Raw genomic sequence first — 14,097 nt, forward strand, 5'->3', positions numbered from 1 at the left:
TCAGCTGTTATGAAGTAAACCGATTTACCATGAAATACAGGACATCGGTTTTGAAAAATAGAAATGATGTCTACAAAACTACTAGACATCGTTTCAACTAACGAAAAACGATGTTCCTAGTAACATAAAACATCATTCTTAATAGATTAACTGATGTTACCTAAAGGTACATACATCGTTCTGAGGACAATAAGGCGGCAAGATGCACATAAAAATGGACACGATCATCTAGTATTTTTTGGAGACTGATGTCTACGAGTGTATTAGACATCATTTCCGAAATTGTAGTCGATTTAAATGTTCACTTAGGTATTGTTCGAGATATACTTTATTAAGCATAAAATGTGAAAATATGAAGAATTAAATATAGTTAACATATAAGATTATGATGATTATAATGATTATACATCGATTTGTTTTTTAGAATCGATGTTGGTTGTTATCTAGGACATCGGTTAAAAACGTGCTTATACTGATGTCTATATCTTTTACATCAGCCACAAAGACATCGGTCAGAATTTAGTTTTACATCGGTTCTGGACTGATGTAAATGAACAGAATTCTAGTAGTGGATAGGCTTCAGAAAAGGAGAACGGATGTTCTGGGAAGACAAGCTTACGCAAGCAAAGAGTGTAGTAGGTCCAAACTTTACTACTCAATATCAGAGATCGCAACAGAATAGTGGTGATCATAAGCCCTACAAACCCAAATTTGAACATGTGCTTCAAATCAAGCAACAACAAGAGTTGTTGTTTAACGAAAATTCTTCTTCTTCTTCTTCTGAAGAAGAAACAACTAGCGAAGATGAAGAAGCTAGTTTCATCCATGAACATAACCTCAAGCACTTCCAGAATAAGCTTGAGTCTCAGAAAATTCCTACTCTTGATAAAATCAAGAAAATGCTCGAATAGAATATTGATGTCAACCCTCAGAAATTTTGGGAAAAAGACCCAGTGGTCTGTGAATTGAGATTACATGATATGAACGCCATCTATCATGTCAAAGTCATTCCTCAGTACAAAGAGGAAGACCAAAAAGAATTCAGAAAAGATATAGAAGATCTCTTGAACAAGAGATTAATTCAACCATCCACTAGCCCTCATCATGCTCCAACATTCTACGTGAGAAATCATGCAGAAAATCTCAGAGAAAAAGCTAGAATGGTAATTGACTATAGAGATGTCAATAAGAAGACCGTAAAAGATGGTTATCAAATTGCTCAAGTACGAGTACTGATCAACCAGCTCAGAGGAGCTAAAGTATTTTCAGAATTCGATGTAAAGTCAGGATTTTGGCAAGTCAAGATGCATCCAGATAGTGTTCCTCTCACTACATTTGGAACACCACAAGGTCATTACGAATGGTTAGTAATGTCGTTTGGCCTAAAACAAGCCCCTTCAATCTTCCAAAGAAAGATGGATGACATCTTCAAACATGTTGCTGAATTCTGCGTTGTCTACATTGATGACATTCTTGTCTTCTCCAAAAACAGAGAAGAACATATGAAACACCTCCATGAGGTTGTAAAGCTGATAGTTCAGCATGGAATCATCTTAGGAGAAAAGAAAATCTTCTTTACCTTAGATGAAGTTGATTTCCTTGGAATAAACATCAAGAATGGAGTGATAAAACTCCAACCCCACATCCTTGAGAAAATCTGGAAATTCCCAGATAGAATTCCTGACGCTAAGAGTCTAAAGAGATTTTTAGGAGCATCAACTATGGAAGGGATTTCATTCCCAAAATCTCAAGACTAACAGCAATGTTATCTCCTAAAACAAGTTCCAAAAGAAAATGGAACTTCACAAGAGATGATGACAAAATCGTGAAGCAAATAAAAACTCTCTACAAAAACCTCCCTCCTCTACAACAACCAGAGGAAAATGATGAAATCATTCTCCAAACAGATGCTAGTGATAATTACTGGTCCGGTGTTGTTCTGGCAAAAACTCCTGGAACTAACATTAAAAAGATCTGTAAATTTTGTAGTGGCAAGTTTAGCCCTGCAAAACAAAACTATCCTACAGGAGAAATTTTGGCTGTCAAGAAAATAATTTTAAATTCTCCAGCTTTTCTTGGAAAACCTTTTACTGTAAGGGCACCGATTGTGCTAGAGTAAAGAATTTTAAAAATTTTAAACTTGATAAAGCTGCTGATAGGGGAAGATTAGCAAACTGACAATTATTTCTTAACCAATATGACTATAATGTTGAGTTGATTGCAGGAAACAAGAACTATTTTCCAAATGCCCTAACCAGAGAAATGGCAATATTCAACCGAAGAGATGATGACGAAGGTCGCAATCCCAGAAATAGAAGAACTAGGAAAGAACATGAATCTGCTGAGGATCCTAAAGAAAAAAATCCTCAAAAGGTTTATACTAGGTCCAAAAGGACTATCCACAACTGATCAATCCCAGGGTAAAGGATTGGTTAGCCCGTCTCAAACGATAGACGGTAAAGGCCCATCAAGACCGTTGAAGGTTGTAGCTTTGCCAAAAAGCAAATCAACTCCAACTGGAGTTATAAATGTTTTTAATTATGAACTAAAAACCTTCATTGATCCTGTGTTCAGAACTGGCAGGAGGCTAGCATACCACCAAAAGGCAATTTTAGATAACCTCTTATTTGCCTTTTAGGAAAGAAACAGTGGCATCATGTTTCCATCTCTGTTTGCATTAGTTGAAGAACTCCATGAAAATGATAGACCACAGTTTGAAGAAATTCATGAAAATACACAGCAGAGTGCTATCCAGAATGAGAAAATCCAGTATCTTGAAGATCCTGAAAGTGCTAGAGTTCTTGTTTTAGCACTAAATGAAGCAGATTGGTTCGACTTTCATAACCTCATTGGAAGTTAGAATTCTGACGCATTTCCTCCAACTTTCTTCATAGTCCCTGGACCTTACGTTGGCAGGTATGTAGTCAATGTTCAGAGTGAACATCCTCAAGAACACAAGCTGTGGCTTGTTGAAAATGGTTTTGTCCATAATATTTGGACTAAAACAAATGATGATCTCAAGGGATTACCACTCATCATATTCAATACAGTTAAAAATGTTAGAAAAAAATAAATGTATCCTCAGGTTGAAATTCAGATAAACTCCGCCAGAATGGATCCAAAACAGAAATGGTGAAGTTGAATATATTTCCCCATATCATTATGTAAGGATTATTCAAGGAGGATATCTTCAGCCTACATGTGTGGGATACAATGGCCAACCAAATTCTAGCATTCCTTGGATGAAGGCCATATCCCTCGACTATATCCAAAAGATCATCGAAGAAGATAAAGCAAACACATTCCTGGCAGCAGGAGAGAAAATTATAATCACTGCCTATGATCACCCTAAAGTGGTAAGCAGTGACATTTTCCTATCTCTCAAAAGAAAGGAAATCGACTCTACGCTGGTATGTTTGCAGTGGATCCAGAAGCTTGAAAATGACAACCACTACAAGATGTATGCAGATACAGACGTAGAAGATAATAAAGTGAAAGCTAAGATGGATGACAACTCTCTTGTCCTAGGTCACAATTCTGAAACAGACGAAAACATGTGAAGCAGCAGGTGTAAAAAGTACCGAAAGCAACTTTGACTTTTCCTAAAAGATGCTTTTGCTTTTCAGAAAAGAACAAGGTGAAAAACATTTCACCTAAAGGAATCTGCTTTTCGCCAACTGACCTCCATTATCAAGAGCACTCACGAAAGCAGACAATAATAGAGTTGTACTGTACATTTTTATGTTTTGAATTCTGGTTTGAGTTTCGCTCTCTATATAAGGAGCGTTAGTTTCGGTTGTAAGGATGAGAAAAAATTGAGCAGAAGAGTCATCTCTCAAGAAGTAAGAAAGCCATAGTAGCAGTGTGCTCTTTCCTTTCTGTCTAAGTGTGGAGTACTTTCTTTTCAAGTAAGTATCTATAAACCGTTCTTATGGATAGCTAAACAGCTTCTTAGCTGTTTACTTGAGAATGAGGCTCTGAATTTTAGTCTGTAATTAATAATTTCAGATTGCTCATCCACGTTGTCATTATGTTTTAAAATTTTAAAGGTTTAAATGTTTATATCTGTTTCTGCCTCTACTCTTGTATGATTTTTAGGCTTAAACTTTCTATTTCTTAGGAAAAATTGCATCAGCTTAAGATAGAAACAAGCAGTAGTGATTCCGCATGTTAAAGTAACCGCTAGGCAGGGAGCCGTTAGGTGAAAAACTTGGGCATGTTGAAGGGTAGTTTTTTTTTTTCCAAGAGTTTGAACAAGATTTCCTAAGAAAAAGCAAAGGTTAGACCCAAAAGTCAGTATATGACATATTAGGCACTAGGTTAGAAAAGACTACCCCTACAGGTCTTTTCCTCTAAAATTTGTGTAAATGGGTACAATACAAACTTGTTGGTGCAAGTGGGCACAATACTTGTGATTTCTGGGTAAACATGAATTAACCCTAAATGATATTGTTGAAAATACAGTGAGTTAAGTGTTGAATGAGTTATAACTCAGTGATCATTTGTGATATTTTCCCTAAATGATAATATAAGTTTTTTTTTAATAGTGCTTCTATTCATACCCCCAAAAATAGTATTTAGACCTCTTCTATCAATATTTCACATGAAACATCCAATTTTGCCCTTTTTCGACCTCCCTTCTCTTCTTACACCTCTACATCACTCACCCTCCACTTCCACATAGTACCTCTTGATTCTCTTACAAGCCCGATCATTTCCAAGTAGTATCACCTTCCGCACCATGTCATTGCCCTCCATTGTCAACTCCCAACATATTCATTCAAGGCACTTCTGTAAATTCTATAAAATTTTTGTACACATGACTGCATCGATCACTCTCAAATTATATTATTCATGCAAAAAATCACGAACTGGGTTGTAAATCATACAAGGAGAAAATCTTATTCTTGATTAAACAAATCAATTTGTGTTTGGAGCACCACATCATAATTAAAAAGCATGCAAGATATGTCTTCATTATTCTAGAGCCTGTGACTTCTCAATAAGCTCTAAAACCAAGTGAGGAAGATTCCAATTGGTGGTTATAATGCACTCAATTTCAATGAATGGTTTTAAACCCTTCGTTTATGCCATGGCCCCATTAGAGCAAGTCCACTCGTTGAGATTGGCAGGTCAATACTATTCACTGTTTTTTACCTTTCATTTCCATTATTTAGGTTGACAGGTAAGATACTGTTCACAAAAGGTCATTCTGGGTCACTTTCTGGGTCAATTTCTTGACCTGTCAACTGACATTCGATGACATTTTGTGAACAATATCTGACATGACAACATAAATAGTGGAAATGAAAGACAAAAAGCAGTAAATAATATTGACCTGCCAACCTCAACGAGTGGACTTGCTCTTACTAACAACAGTCTCTGGATATGAAGTGTTCTTAACGAGTTTAGAGAGGACCCAGCAAGAGCAGCCTAAAGGGTAAAGTGGGAATTAAAATTTATTCAAAAATCATAGAAGGTCCAAGTACAAATTTAGGTATGCATAGAATTCCCTAATAAACATGAATTTAAAAAAAAAAAAAAAATTTCAAAAGTGGGTGCTCACCAATCACACGTGCACGAATATGAGGCAAGTGAAATGAAAGCAAAGCCAGCCTGAAAATCACAACCACAATTTTAGACCGTGTGCAAATTCGGCGTTGTCCCTCACCCACCAGTGAAGCAACAGGTGGGGCTCATCATCCAGTACAAAACCGCCAACGACTCGTCGTTCAATTCGGTTATGGCCGCCTCCTCCTCCTCCTCTACTCCTCATCTCAGTTTCTTCAGACCACAATCACACACCCACCAAAACAGAAAGAACCCAATTCCCAATCTTCCTTCTTAGGCTCTGTTTCCCATTTCTCTCTCAAATTCAGACCACCCATGGTGTTGCCTAGTCAACAATTCCAGGACTTTCCATAAAGTAACTATCTTTGCATCTTTCTCTCCATATCTGTTAATGGGTTCTGAGGATTTGACTGATTTGAGTACTGTTTATGTTCTCAGTTGTGGAAGAAAGCAACCCATTAAAGCAAACAACAAGACCTTGAGCTCAGCTCACAGCTGCCCTCTTAATTCCTAGAGGTACTCTTCCTCCTACTATGTCCTATCCTTTCCAATTTTGATTTTGCAACTTCACATACTTGCATTTGTAGAATTGGGTATTTTGAATGTGTTCTAATTAGCAAACTAGGATGGTTTACTTGGTGTGAGGGAGAATTATGTGGATTGTGGTGCACATTATGTCTTATTGGTAGTTTTTGGAATTAGATGAATCTGATGGTCATGAGTCCTAGTGTTCTTACCTTTTAAGAGTTAATTTAGACAGTAGTTTACAAGTTTTAGTCCCTTGCTTGTGTCTTTATATGTCTGGCTCGTTGGTGTTACTGTTTCTGTTTGTATTCGTGGTGCCGAATCAAATTTAAATGTATATGAATATATGATTGGATTAAGACACAAAGAGGAGCTCTTTCTTTTGGACTATGGTCTAAGGGGCACCTAATATGCTGCAGAGGTGTCTGTGTGTATTAGAGGTTTAGAAAGAGAGAGTGACCGGGGAGATAGAGTTTCCATAATGTGCATAGGTAATTGTTTTTCTTTTTCCTTACAGATTGTGTAACCTGCAATGCCCTTATTCCTCTCACAGTTGATAGGATCTCATGAGAAATGACTGGTTTCAAAGCCGTTATGGAACTGGACAAATTTTTAATTATATTTATGTTTATTTCCTATTGCATATATGTCGTCCTTTGTCAACTCTTATTGTATTTCACCTAGTTTATTTTAGAGTAGGAATGTTTTCCCTGTTTTACCCTCTGAATTCTAATACAAACATTACCTCCTAGAGAAAGTAAGACATGCAGGAGTGGTTCCAACAGTCAGCAAAGGTTCAAAACTATATGGGAAGATAGGCATAGGGAGCAGTGTTAAGCTTAGCTTAAATATAATTTAAGTAGTGCTAAATGACTTCTCAGAAGTATTTAATTGAGAATATTTGAAAGGCTAAAACCAATACCTTTTTGTTGAAGTTCCATTGTCCATGACAGGGGATGGAATACCAAAGCCCTGTTCATCCAAAGATGGAATGCATGGGAAAGATGTGTGGTAGATAGATTAAGTGAAGACGGCAAACTCCTTGCACCCTTTCTGGTCCTCAACACATCTTATACATTTGGTGGTTTTTTGCTCTTTCTGTACACCTTTAGTTGCTTGATAATAAGAAAATGATTCCCACAAGAACTAGTACTGAATATAAGAAGTTGTTATTAATTGAATGTAAATTATGTTTGATTTGTGTGTTCTGTTGCTGGTGTTATGTCTCAATAGGCTTTGTTGTCATATGTCGCACTCTTTTAATTTTGATTTGGATTTTCATTCTAGAGAAATATTATTGCTTTTGTCAATGTTTGATATATTTGTTCTCTCTCTCTCTCTCTCTCTCTCTCTCTCAATTATAGATGACTACATCTGGACGTGCATCAATGAGGTTTGGTTCCTAGTACATCAATTGGGCTCAATCAGAAAGAGGGTACATACAAAGAATGGAGGAGTGTTCAACTGGGGCTCTAGTCCCGGCAGTGAAAGTGGAACCAATTCTATCAAGCATCGGGGGTTCGGTGGATCCATGCAGCAGTGACTTGGGTCGTCTGACGGAGGAGAAAGGAATGTCAGAGGTGGACAAGGATTTGCTGTGTCCAATTTGCATGCAGATTGTAAAGGACGCATTCCTCACAGCGTGCGGCCATAGCTTCTGCTATATGTGTATCATCACCCACCTTAGCAACAAGAGTGACTGCCCTTGCTGTGCCCAATCTCTCAGCAAAAACCAACTATTCCCCAATTTCTTACTGGACAAGGTAGCCTATCAATTTCCCTCTGTAAATATGCATATGTTTACTTGGAACTGCTGCTTACTGTTTCACCACATATATTGTAGCTTCTGAAGAAGACTTCAGCTCAACAGATTTCAAAAAGCGCACCCCCTGTGGAACATTTTCGTCAGGCATTGCAGCAGGTGAATCTGACTGTCTGAATCAAGTAACCAATTTCTAAACTGTGGTTTGTGTGTTGTATTTTGATTGTGGTACTTTACTTTTTAGGGATGTGAAGTGTCCATCAAGGAGCTAGACACCCTATTGGCACTCCTTGCAGAGAAGAAGAGGAAAATGGAACAAGAAGAAGCCGAGAGAAATATGCAAATATTGCTTGACTTCTTGAATTGCCTAAGGAAGCAGAAAGTTCAAGAGCTTAATGAGGTTTAGTCGTGTTTCTCACTGTGTTATGCCCTGAAGATAAATATTTCTGATTGAACTGAATTATCACCCTGCGTATCATTTTTTTCTTCCTATTGTAGGTACAGTCCCATCTTCAATTTCTCAAAGAGGACATAAGTGTAGTTGAGAGACGCAGAATGGAGTTGTACCGTGCCAGGGATAGGTACTCTGTGAGGCAGCGGATGCTTGGAGGGGATGATTCTGTCAATGGTGCAAGAAATTCATGGCCTTCCTCTATAGACAACAACACCAGTGCTCTCAGAGTACGAGGAGGAACGTCCTCTTGGAATATTCAGGGACGAGGACTGCAGAGAAATGATGCTTTAAGTGCATCAGACTCCCAGTATGTGAATCAATCAGGACTTGCTGTTGCCAGGAAAAAGCGGGTCCATGCATTGGTAAGTGAAAGTTATTTCATATGCATTGCGCAAAGTGTCTGTTTTAATCCTATGTTAAACCTACTCTAATCCAAAACCTAAACTTTTATTTCCTCCTCTACTCTACCAAACTTAAAGATGCCTTTCTATCAACTTGGCATCAAATTGGAATTTTTATTGTAACTAGGTTTTGGCTATCCAAAACCTAACTAGGAATTTTTATTGTCTGGACTTTTGTTGAGTTTTACGATAGTATCTATTCCTACTTGTTTCGAAGTCTTTTTGTTATAAAAAAAAAAAAGTTTGAAGGTAAGTCAGATCCTCATTTGTTTTCATTGTTCTCTTGATTTATTCTCATTCCAATTTCCAACTATGGCTGCAGTTCGATGAGCTACAAGAGTGTTACCTGCAAAAGCGACGTCAGATGAACCAACCATATTCCCAGCTAGAACGGGACAGAACTGTAATACCCAGAGAAGGTTATAGTACAGGTCTTGCCGATTTTCAGTCAGTGCTTACTACGTTAACGCGCTACAGGTATGATCATCTGATATCACATTTCTTCACTCAAATATACTATGTGAATTGACTATATCACCGTGTTTCATCTGCATTTTAATTTGTTATATTCTTATTAAACAGTCGAATGAGGGTCATTGCTGAACTTAGGCATGAGGATCTATTTCACTCGGCCAATATAGTATCAAGGTATCATATTATAATGCATATCCTGTATAATTTTTCAGAATTGAATATTATGATACATCATAAATGATTTCTATACTGGAGAAAACATTGCAAGTGATACTAATTATTCTGATGAATTCCTTTCATCAGAGACCTCGAAAAGAGTACCAAATAGGCCTCACTTTTTCTCATATATCTTAAATTGTTGTTACCGTCTCTAACAGGCATACATTCAGTTGTACAGTTGTTTTTATATATGCTAAGACTTGAGCATCTGCTCATTTATCTGCTTATTCCGTTGTGAACCTCATAGAATTGCCAACTTATCTTGCAGCATCGAATTTGACCGTGATTATGAGTTGTTCGCCACTGCTGGAGTTTCAAAGTGCATAAAAGTTTTTGACTTTTCCTCGGTATGATCTTGATTTGAAGGTGTTTTACAATTACTTTAAATAATAATGGTTTTCTATTAGAAAATGGATGCATTCATTATAGTGTACGATGCATTCATTATAGTGTACAACTAAAAGAGAGGGTAGAGAGATTATGCTGTGTAGGTACTGTGAGGGGATTCGAATCCCAGTGGCTCAGACCACATGGTAGCAAACCATGGGCCTGATGATCATTCCTGCTAACCATGCGTTGGTGGGCATCAAGTATCTTCTGCGTTTAAAGGATTATTATCTTGATGCAATCTCTTATGATTGGAATTATGTTTTGGCTTAAGGATTATTACTTCAACCACACACTATATGGGGTTTGACCATTCCTACTAACCCCTTGGTGGGCATTTGTATCTTCTGAGTTTAATTGGTTATTCTTTCCATGCAGTCTCATGATTGGATTGTGTGGTTTAGCGACTTTAGCCTCAGTTAAATTGTTTTGGCTTTAGTTAGCTCATAGCTGCGGTTCTCTAGTTTTTGTCGGGGGACTTCTTGTCCAGTTGTCCATTGTATTGTTTGTATCCTACCAAAACAACCAAAAAAACTTAGTATACTCACCTTATAACCAGACCTGCAATATGTTTTATGTCCTTGAACGCATCCAAATGTACTTCAAAATTACTTGAGGTGGCATCAAGGTACTAGTGAAATGAGATCAGTTTTTTCCCCGTTCTGTACTTTTAAGTTTAGTAAACTTAAAGCACTGAAGCCATGAAATATTGCAGGGATTGACACAAATCTGTATGTACCAAAGCCAGTCTGAATAATTAACCTATGAGATGGTTCATATAACCGCGAACTTAATATGGCATGGCTAGATTGTAGATCCAGCTATGTGCTGTACTGTTGCTGCACGTGGGGACATGTTTATTGACTACTTAAGTTTTGCGGCCTTTGAGTACACAAGATTTGATATAGTTGGGTTAATCTATCTATCACAGGCCTTGTTTGTTGTCCACTGTTTTTTGGGCATTTATTAATTTGTTCATGTTGATTCAGTGATATTAATTTCCAGGTTGTGAATGATCCAGCTGATATGCACACTGCTGTTGTTGAGATGCCTACACGATCAAAGCTAAGTTGCTTGAGCTGGAACAAGTTTACTAAAAACCATATAGCTAGTACTGATTATGAGGGAATAGTAACTGTCTGGGACGTAGATACTCGGCAGGTAATGATTAAAATCACCATGGTTTTTAATTGGGTGGTGATACTTGTGTATTCTTATTATTACGAGCTGGTTTCTCCTCAAATAAAATATTCTCTCACCTTCTAGTTTTGTTGAACATGCCTAAACTTTTTTTGGCAGAGTGTCATGGAATATGAAGAGCATGAAAAACGTGCTTGGAGTGTTGATTTTTCATGCACAGAACCCTCGATGCTTGTATCCGGTAGTGATGATTGTAAGGTACTTTCAAAATCGTGATATTCTTCAGCTCACTCTTTCATTTACCCTTAGGCGATCTAAAATGTAGTATACATTCAGTTTCAAGTTGTGCACGGTTTATTTATAGATGAGTAATTGGGTAGTTATGAGAAAAACCTAAAGGGTAAGATGCGACAATCAACTACTTGCAATTAGCACTGATTCTTATTGTGAATAAGTGATATGATTAAACATTGTAATAGTTATTTTGTGTGCTTATTTAATAGCCTGGTTTAGGCTAACAAACTGTCTGGTGGATGCTTGTATCTGGTAAATGAACTGTATCCTGTCTAGAGGATAATATGCTGTGTTACGCACACAGGAGCAATAGTTCAATTGGCATATTTTAGCAAGAGCAATACAAAAAGTTTCCTGTTTTGATAAGATTAATGAACTGGGGAGCAATATTATATGTGTTCTTACATGCTTTTGAGGTTTTATGATCACAGTTTACCAACTGCCGATCTGTTTGAGTGGATTGTTTCGATACCTCATGGTTCCTTCTCTTTTTAGCTTTATGACTTTCAAGGAATGGATCATTATAAACTAACTATGCTGTACTCTATTCTCTGTACAATAAGCAGGTAAAGGTTTGGTGCACAAGGCAGGAAGCTAGTGTTCTTAACATTGACATGAAAGCAAACATATGTTGCGTGAAGTATAATCCTGGATCTAGCAACTGCATTGCGGTATTGTCCTTTTGTTCCCAGTATTGGAGAAAAGTTATGGAGTCAGTCTTCATTTGGACCTATTTGAACATAGTCTAGCACTCGATGATTTGAGTGGCACAGTTGCTTTCATCAGTTAATACAGAAGATATTATTCATTATGCCTGATAAATTTTTTCTTATGGGTCGATACACCAGATTAACATGCCAATATATAGTCATGTGTGTGTGTGCATTACTATGCACTGTTGAGTTTTGTTCATGGACATTTCTGTTGACATTTGTCACCAGAGGTTAAAGTCACAGTACTTTGTTCTTATATGTTTAATTTTTCAAAAATCAAAAGGGGTTCCTTTACAACAATGTCAGCATGACCATTAGTGAGCTTGGGATGGAAATTATGCAATCTAGATCCATGCGTAGAAGTCTAGAAGATGATTATTTTGAAATATGAATACTAATTTTCCGTTATATAATGTTTTCCGTCAAATGATGAAGCCTCAATCTTTTGCTCCTCTGCCCTTTTCAGGTTGGTTCGGCAGATCATCACATTCACTATTATGATTTAAGAAATGTGAGTCAACCACTGCATGTGTTTACTGGGCACAGGAAAGCAGTTTCCTATGTGAAATTCTTGTCAAACTATGAGCTTGCGTCTGCATCTACTGATAGCACGTTGCGGTTATGGAATGTGAAGGATAATATTCCAGTAAGTAATATGTTCATGTTATGTTAGTATAGATATTACACTTTCTATCAGCAAATTTTCCCCCCCTTTTTGAAGGGAAAGCGCGGGGTCAAGTTACTTCATGCTATATATATATTAGCAATGTCAAAATCAAAAGAGAAAATGTAGAAAAAATGGAACAGTTATTGCTATGTTATTAGTACTTATTTTAAGGTGTAACTAAGTTGAATCTTCTGTTTGTGTATGGTCAAAGGTTCGTACTTTTAAAGGTCACACAAATGAGAAGAACTTCGTAGGTCTTACGGTAAACAGTGAATACATCGCATGTGGCAGCGAAACAAATGAAGTGTTCGTGTATCATAAGGTTAGTGACATTCAAATTAACTCAACTCTACACTTGTTACCTTGTGATTAGCTAAAACTTTTGGGGTATGATTTGCAGGAAATTTCTAAACCTGTGACTTGGCACAGATTTGGGTCACCTGATATGGAAGACACCGAAGATGATGCAGGGTCTTACTTCATCAGTGCTGTGTGTTGGAAGAGTGATAGCCCTACAATGCTAACTGCTAACAGTCAGGGAACCATTAAGGTCCTCGTTCTTGCAGCTTAAACTATTACATGAAAATAATAGAAGGATTGAAACAGCTGTTGCTGTTGCTATTGTGAAATATAAATCATAGTTGTTTGTATATATATATATATTATGGGGGGTAAATGCTAGGTTTGACAGGCAAGTTTTGTGAGGATAGCTAAATGTAGGCCGATAAAAATGCTAGTAATCCAATGTAACTGAATGCAAAGTGTCGGTTACCTGGTGTATTCACCTTCACAACTGTGTAGCAGAATCGGAATTCACACAATCTAGGCCTCATCAAAAAGCCCGCGGATCAAGTGGGCCGATGGAGGCCCGCCGGCCCGCAGGGCTTTTGACCCGGCCCGTCAAAAAACCCGCAAAAGCCCGCCTTGGTGGGCCGATGGAGGCCCACAAAAAAGCCCGCAAAAACCCGGGCCCGGCTCGCCAAAAGCCCGCTAGGCCCGGCCCGTAAAAGCCCGCAAAATATTATATATATATGTGTGTGTGTGTGTGTGTGTGTGTTTATATATATATATATATATATATTAATATATATATATATATGTATGTGTGTGTGTGTGTGTTATATATATAGATATATCTATATGTGTGTGTGTGTGTGTTTATAAATATATATATATATATATATAGACACATATAGATATATATTTGTGTGTGTGTTTATATAGATATATATATATATATATATCAATATATTATATATGTGTGTGTGTTTATATATATATATATATGTGTGTGTGTGTGTTTATATATATATAGAGAGAGAGAGATATAGATATATATATATATATATATATCAATATATCATACATGTGTGTGTGTGTTTATATATGATATATTGATATATATATATATATATATATATATTAATATATATGTGTGTGTGTGTATAGAGAGAGAGATATATATATATATATGTGTGTGTGTGTGTGTG

The 14,097-nt window shown here is 37.0% G+C and overlaps 1 protein-coding gene across 2 annotated transcripts; it reads left to right on the forward strand.

Annotated features, from left to right (window-relative positions):
* The first annotated feature begins 5,636 nt into the window (after window positions 1-5,636).
* Window positions 5,637-13,397, forward strand: LOC112179299 (E3 ubiquitin-protein ligase COP1). 2 transcript variants are annotated; one of them, XM_024317680.2, is made up of 15 exons: window positions 5,637-5,926; window positions 6,010-6,087; window positions 7,461-7,859; window positions 7,940-8,017; window positions 8,103-8,258; window positions 8,357-8,674; window positions 9,036-9,190; window positions 9,296-9,361; window positions 9,675-9,753; window positions 10,799-10,954; window positions 11,093-11,191; window positions 11,794-11,898; window positions 12,407-12,586; window positions 12,819-12,929; window positions 13,008-13,397. In XM_024317680.2, the coding sequence occupies exons 3-15, from the start codon at window positions 7,545-7,547 to the stop codon at window positions 13,176-13,178; spliced, it is 1,989 nt and encodes a 662-aa protein (XP_024173448.1). In that variant the 5' UTR covers window positions 5,637-5,926; window positions 6,010-6,087; window positions 7,461-7,544; the 3' UTR covers window positions 13,179-13,397. The 2 variants fall into 2 exon arrangements, with proteins under 2 accessions (XP_024173448.1, XP_024173449.1); XM_024317681.2 differs by lacking the exons at window positions 5,637-5,926; window positions 6,010-6,087 and adding an exon at window positions 7,045-7,152.
* Window positions 13,398-14,097: the final 700 nt, after the last annotated feature.

Source organism: Rosa chinensis, chromosome 7 (genome assembly GCF_002994745.2).
Source record: "Rosa chinensis cultivar Old Blush chromosome 7, RchiOBHm-V2, whole genome shotgun sequence".
Classification (NCBI taxonomy): domain Eukaryota; kingdom Viridiplantae; phylum Streptophyta; class Magnoliopsida; order Rosales; family Rosaceae; genus Rosa; species Rosa chinensis.

What these genes read in the sequence shown, in the direction of transcription:
- LOC112179299 (XM_024317680.2), top strand. Translation starts at nt 7,545, where the DNA reads ATGGAGGAGTGTTCAACTGGGGCTCTAGTCCCGGCAGTGAAAGTGGAA. An exon ending in CCAATTTCTTACTGGACAAG is followed by an intron (nt 7,860 to 7,939) that starts GTAGCCTATCAA and finishes CATATATTGTAG; the next exon opens with CTTCTGAAGAAGACTTCAGC. An exon ending in AAGTTTTTGACTTTTCCTCG is followed by an intron (nt 9,754 to 10,798) that starts GTATGATCTTGA and finishes ATTAATTTCCAG; the next exon opens with GTTGTGAATGATCCAGCTGA.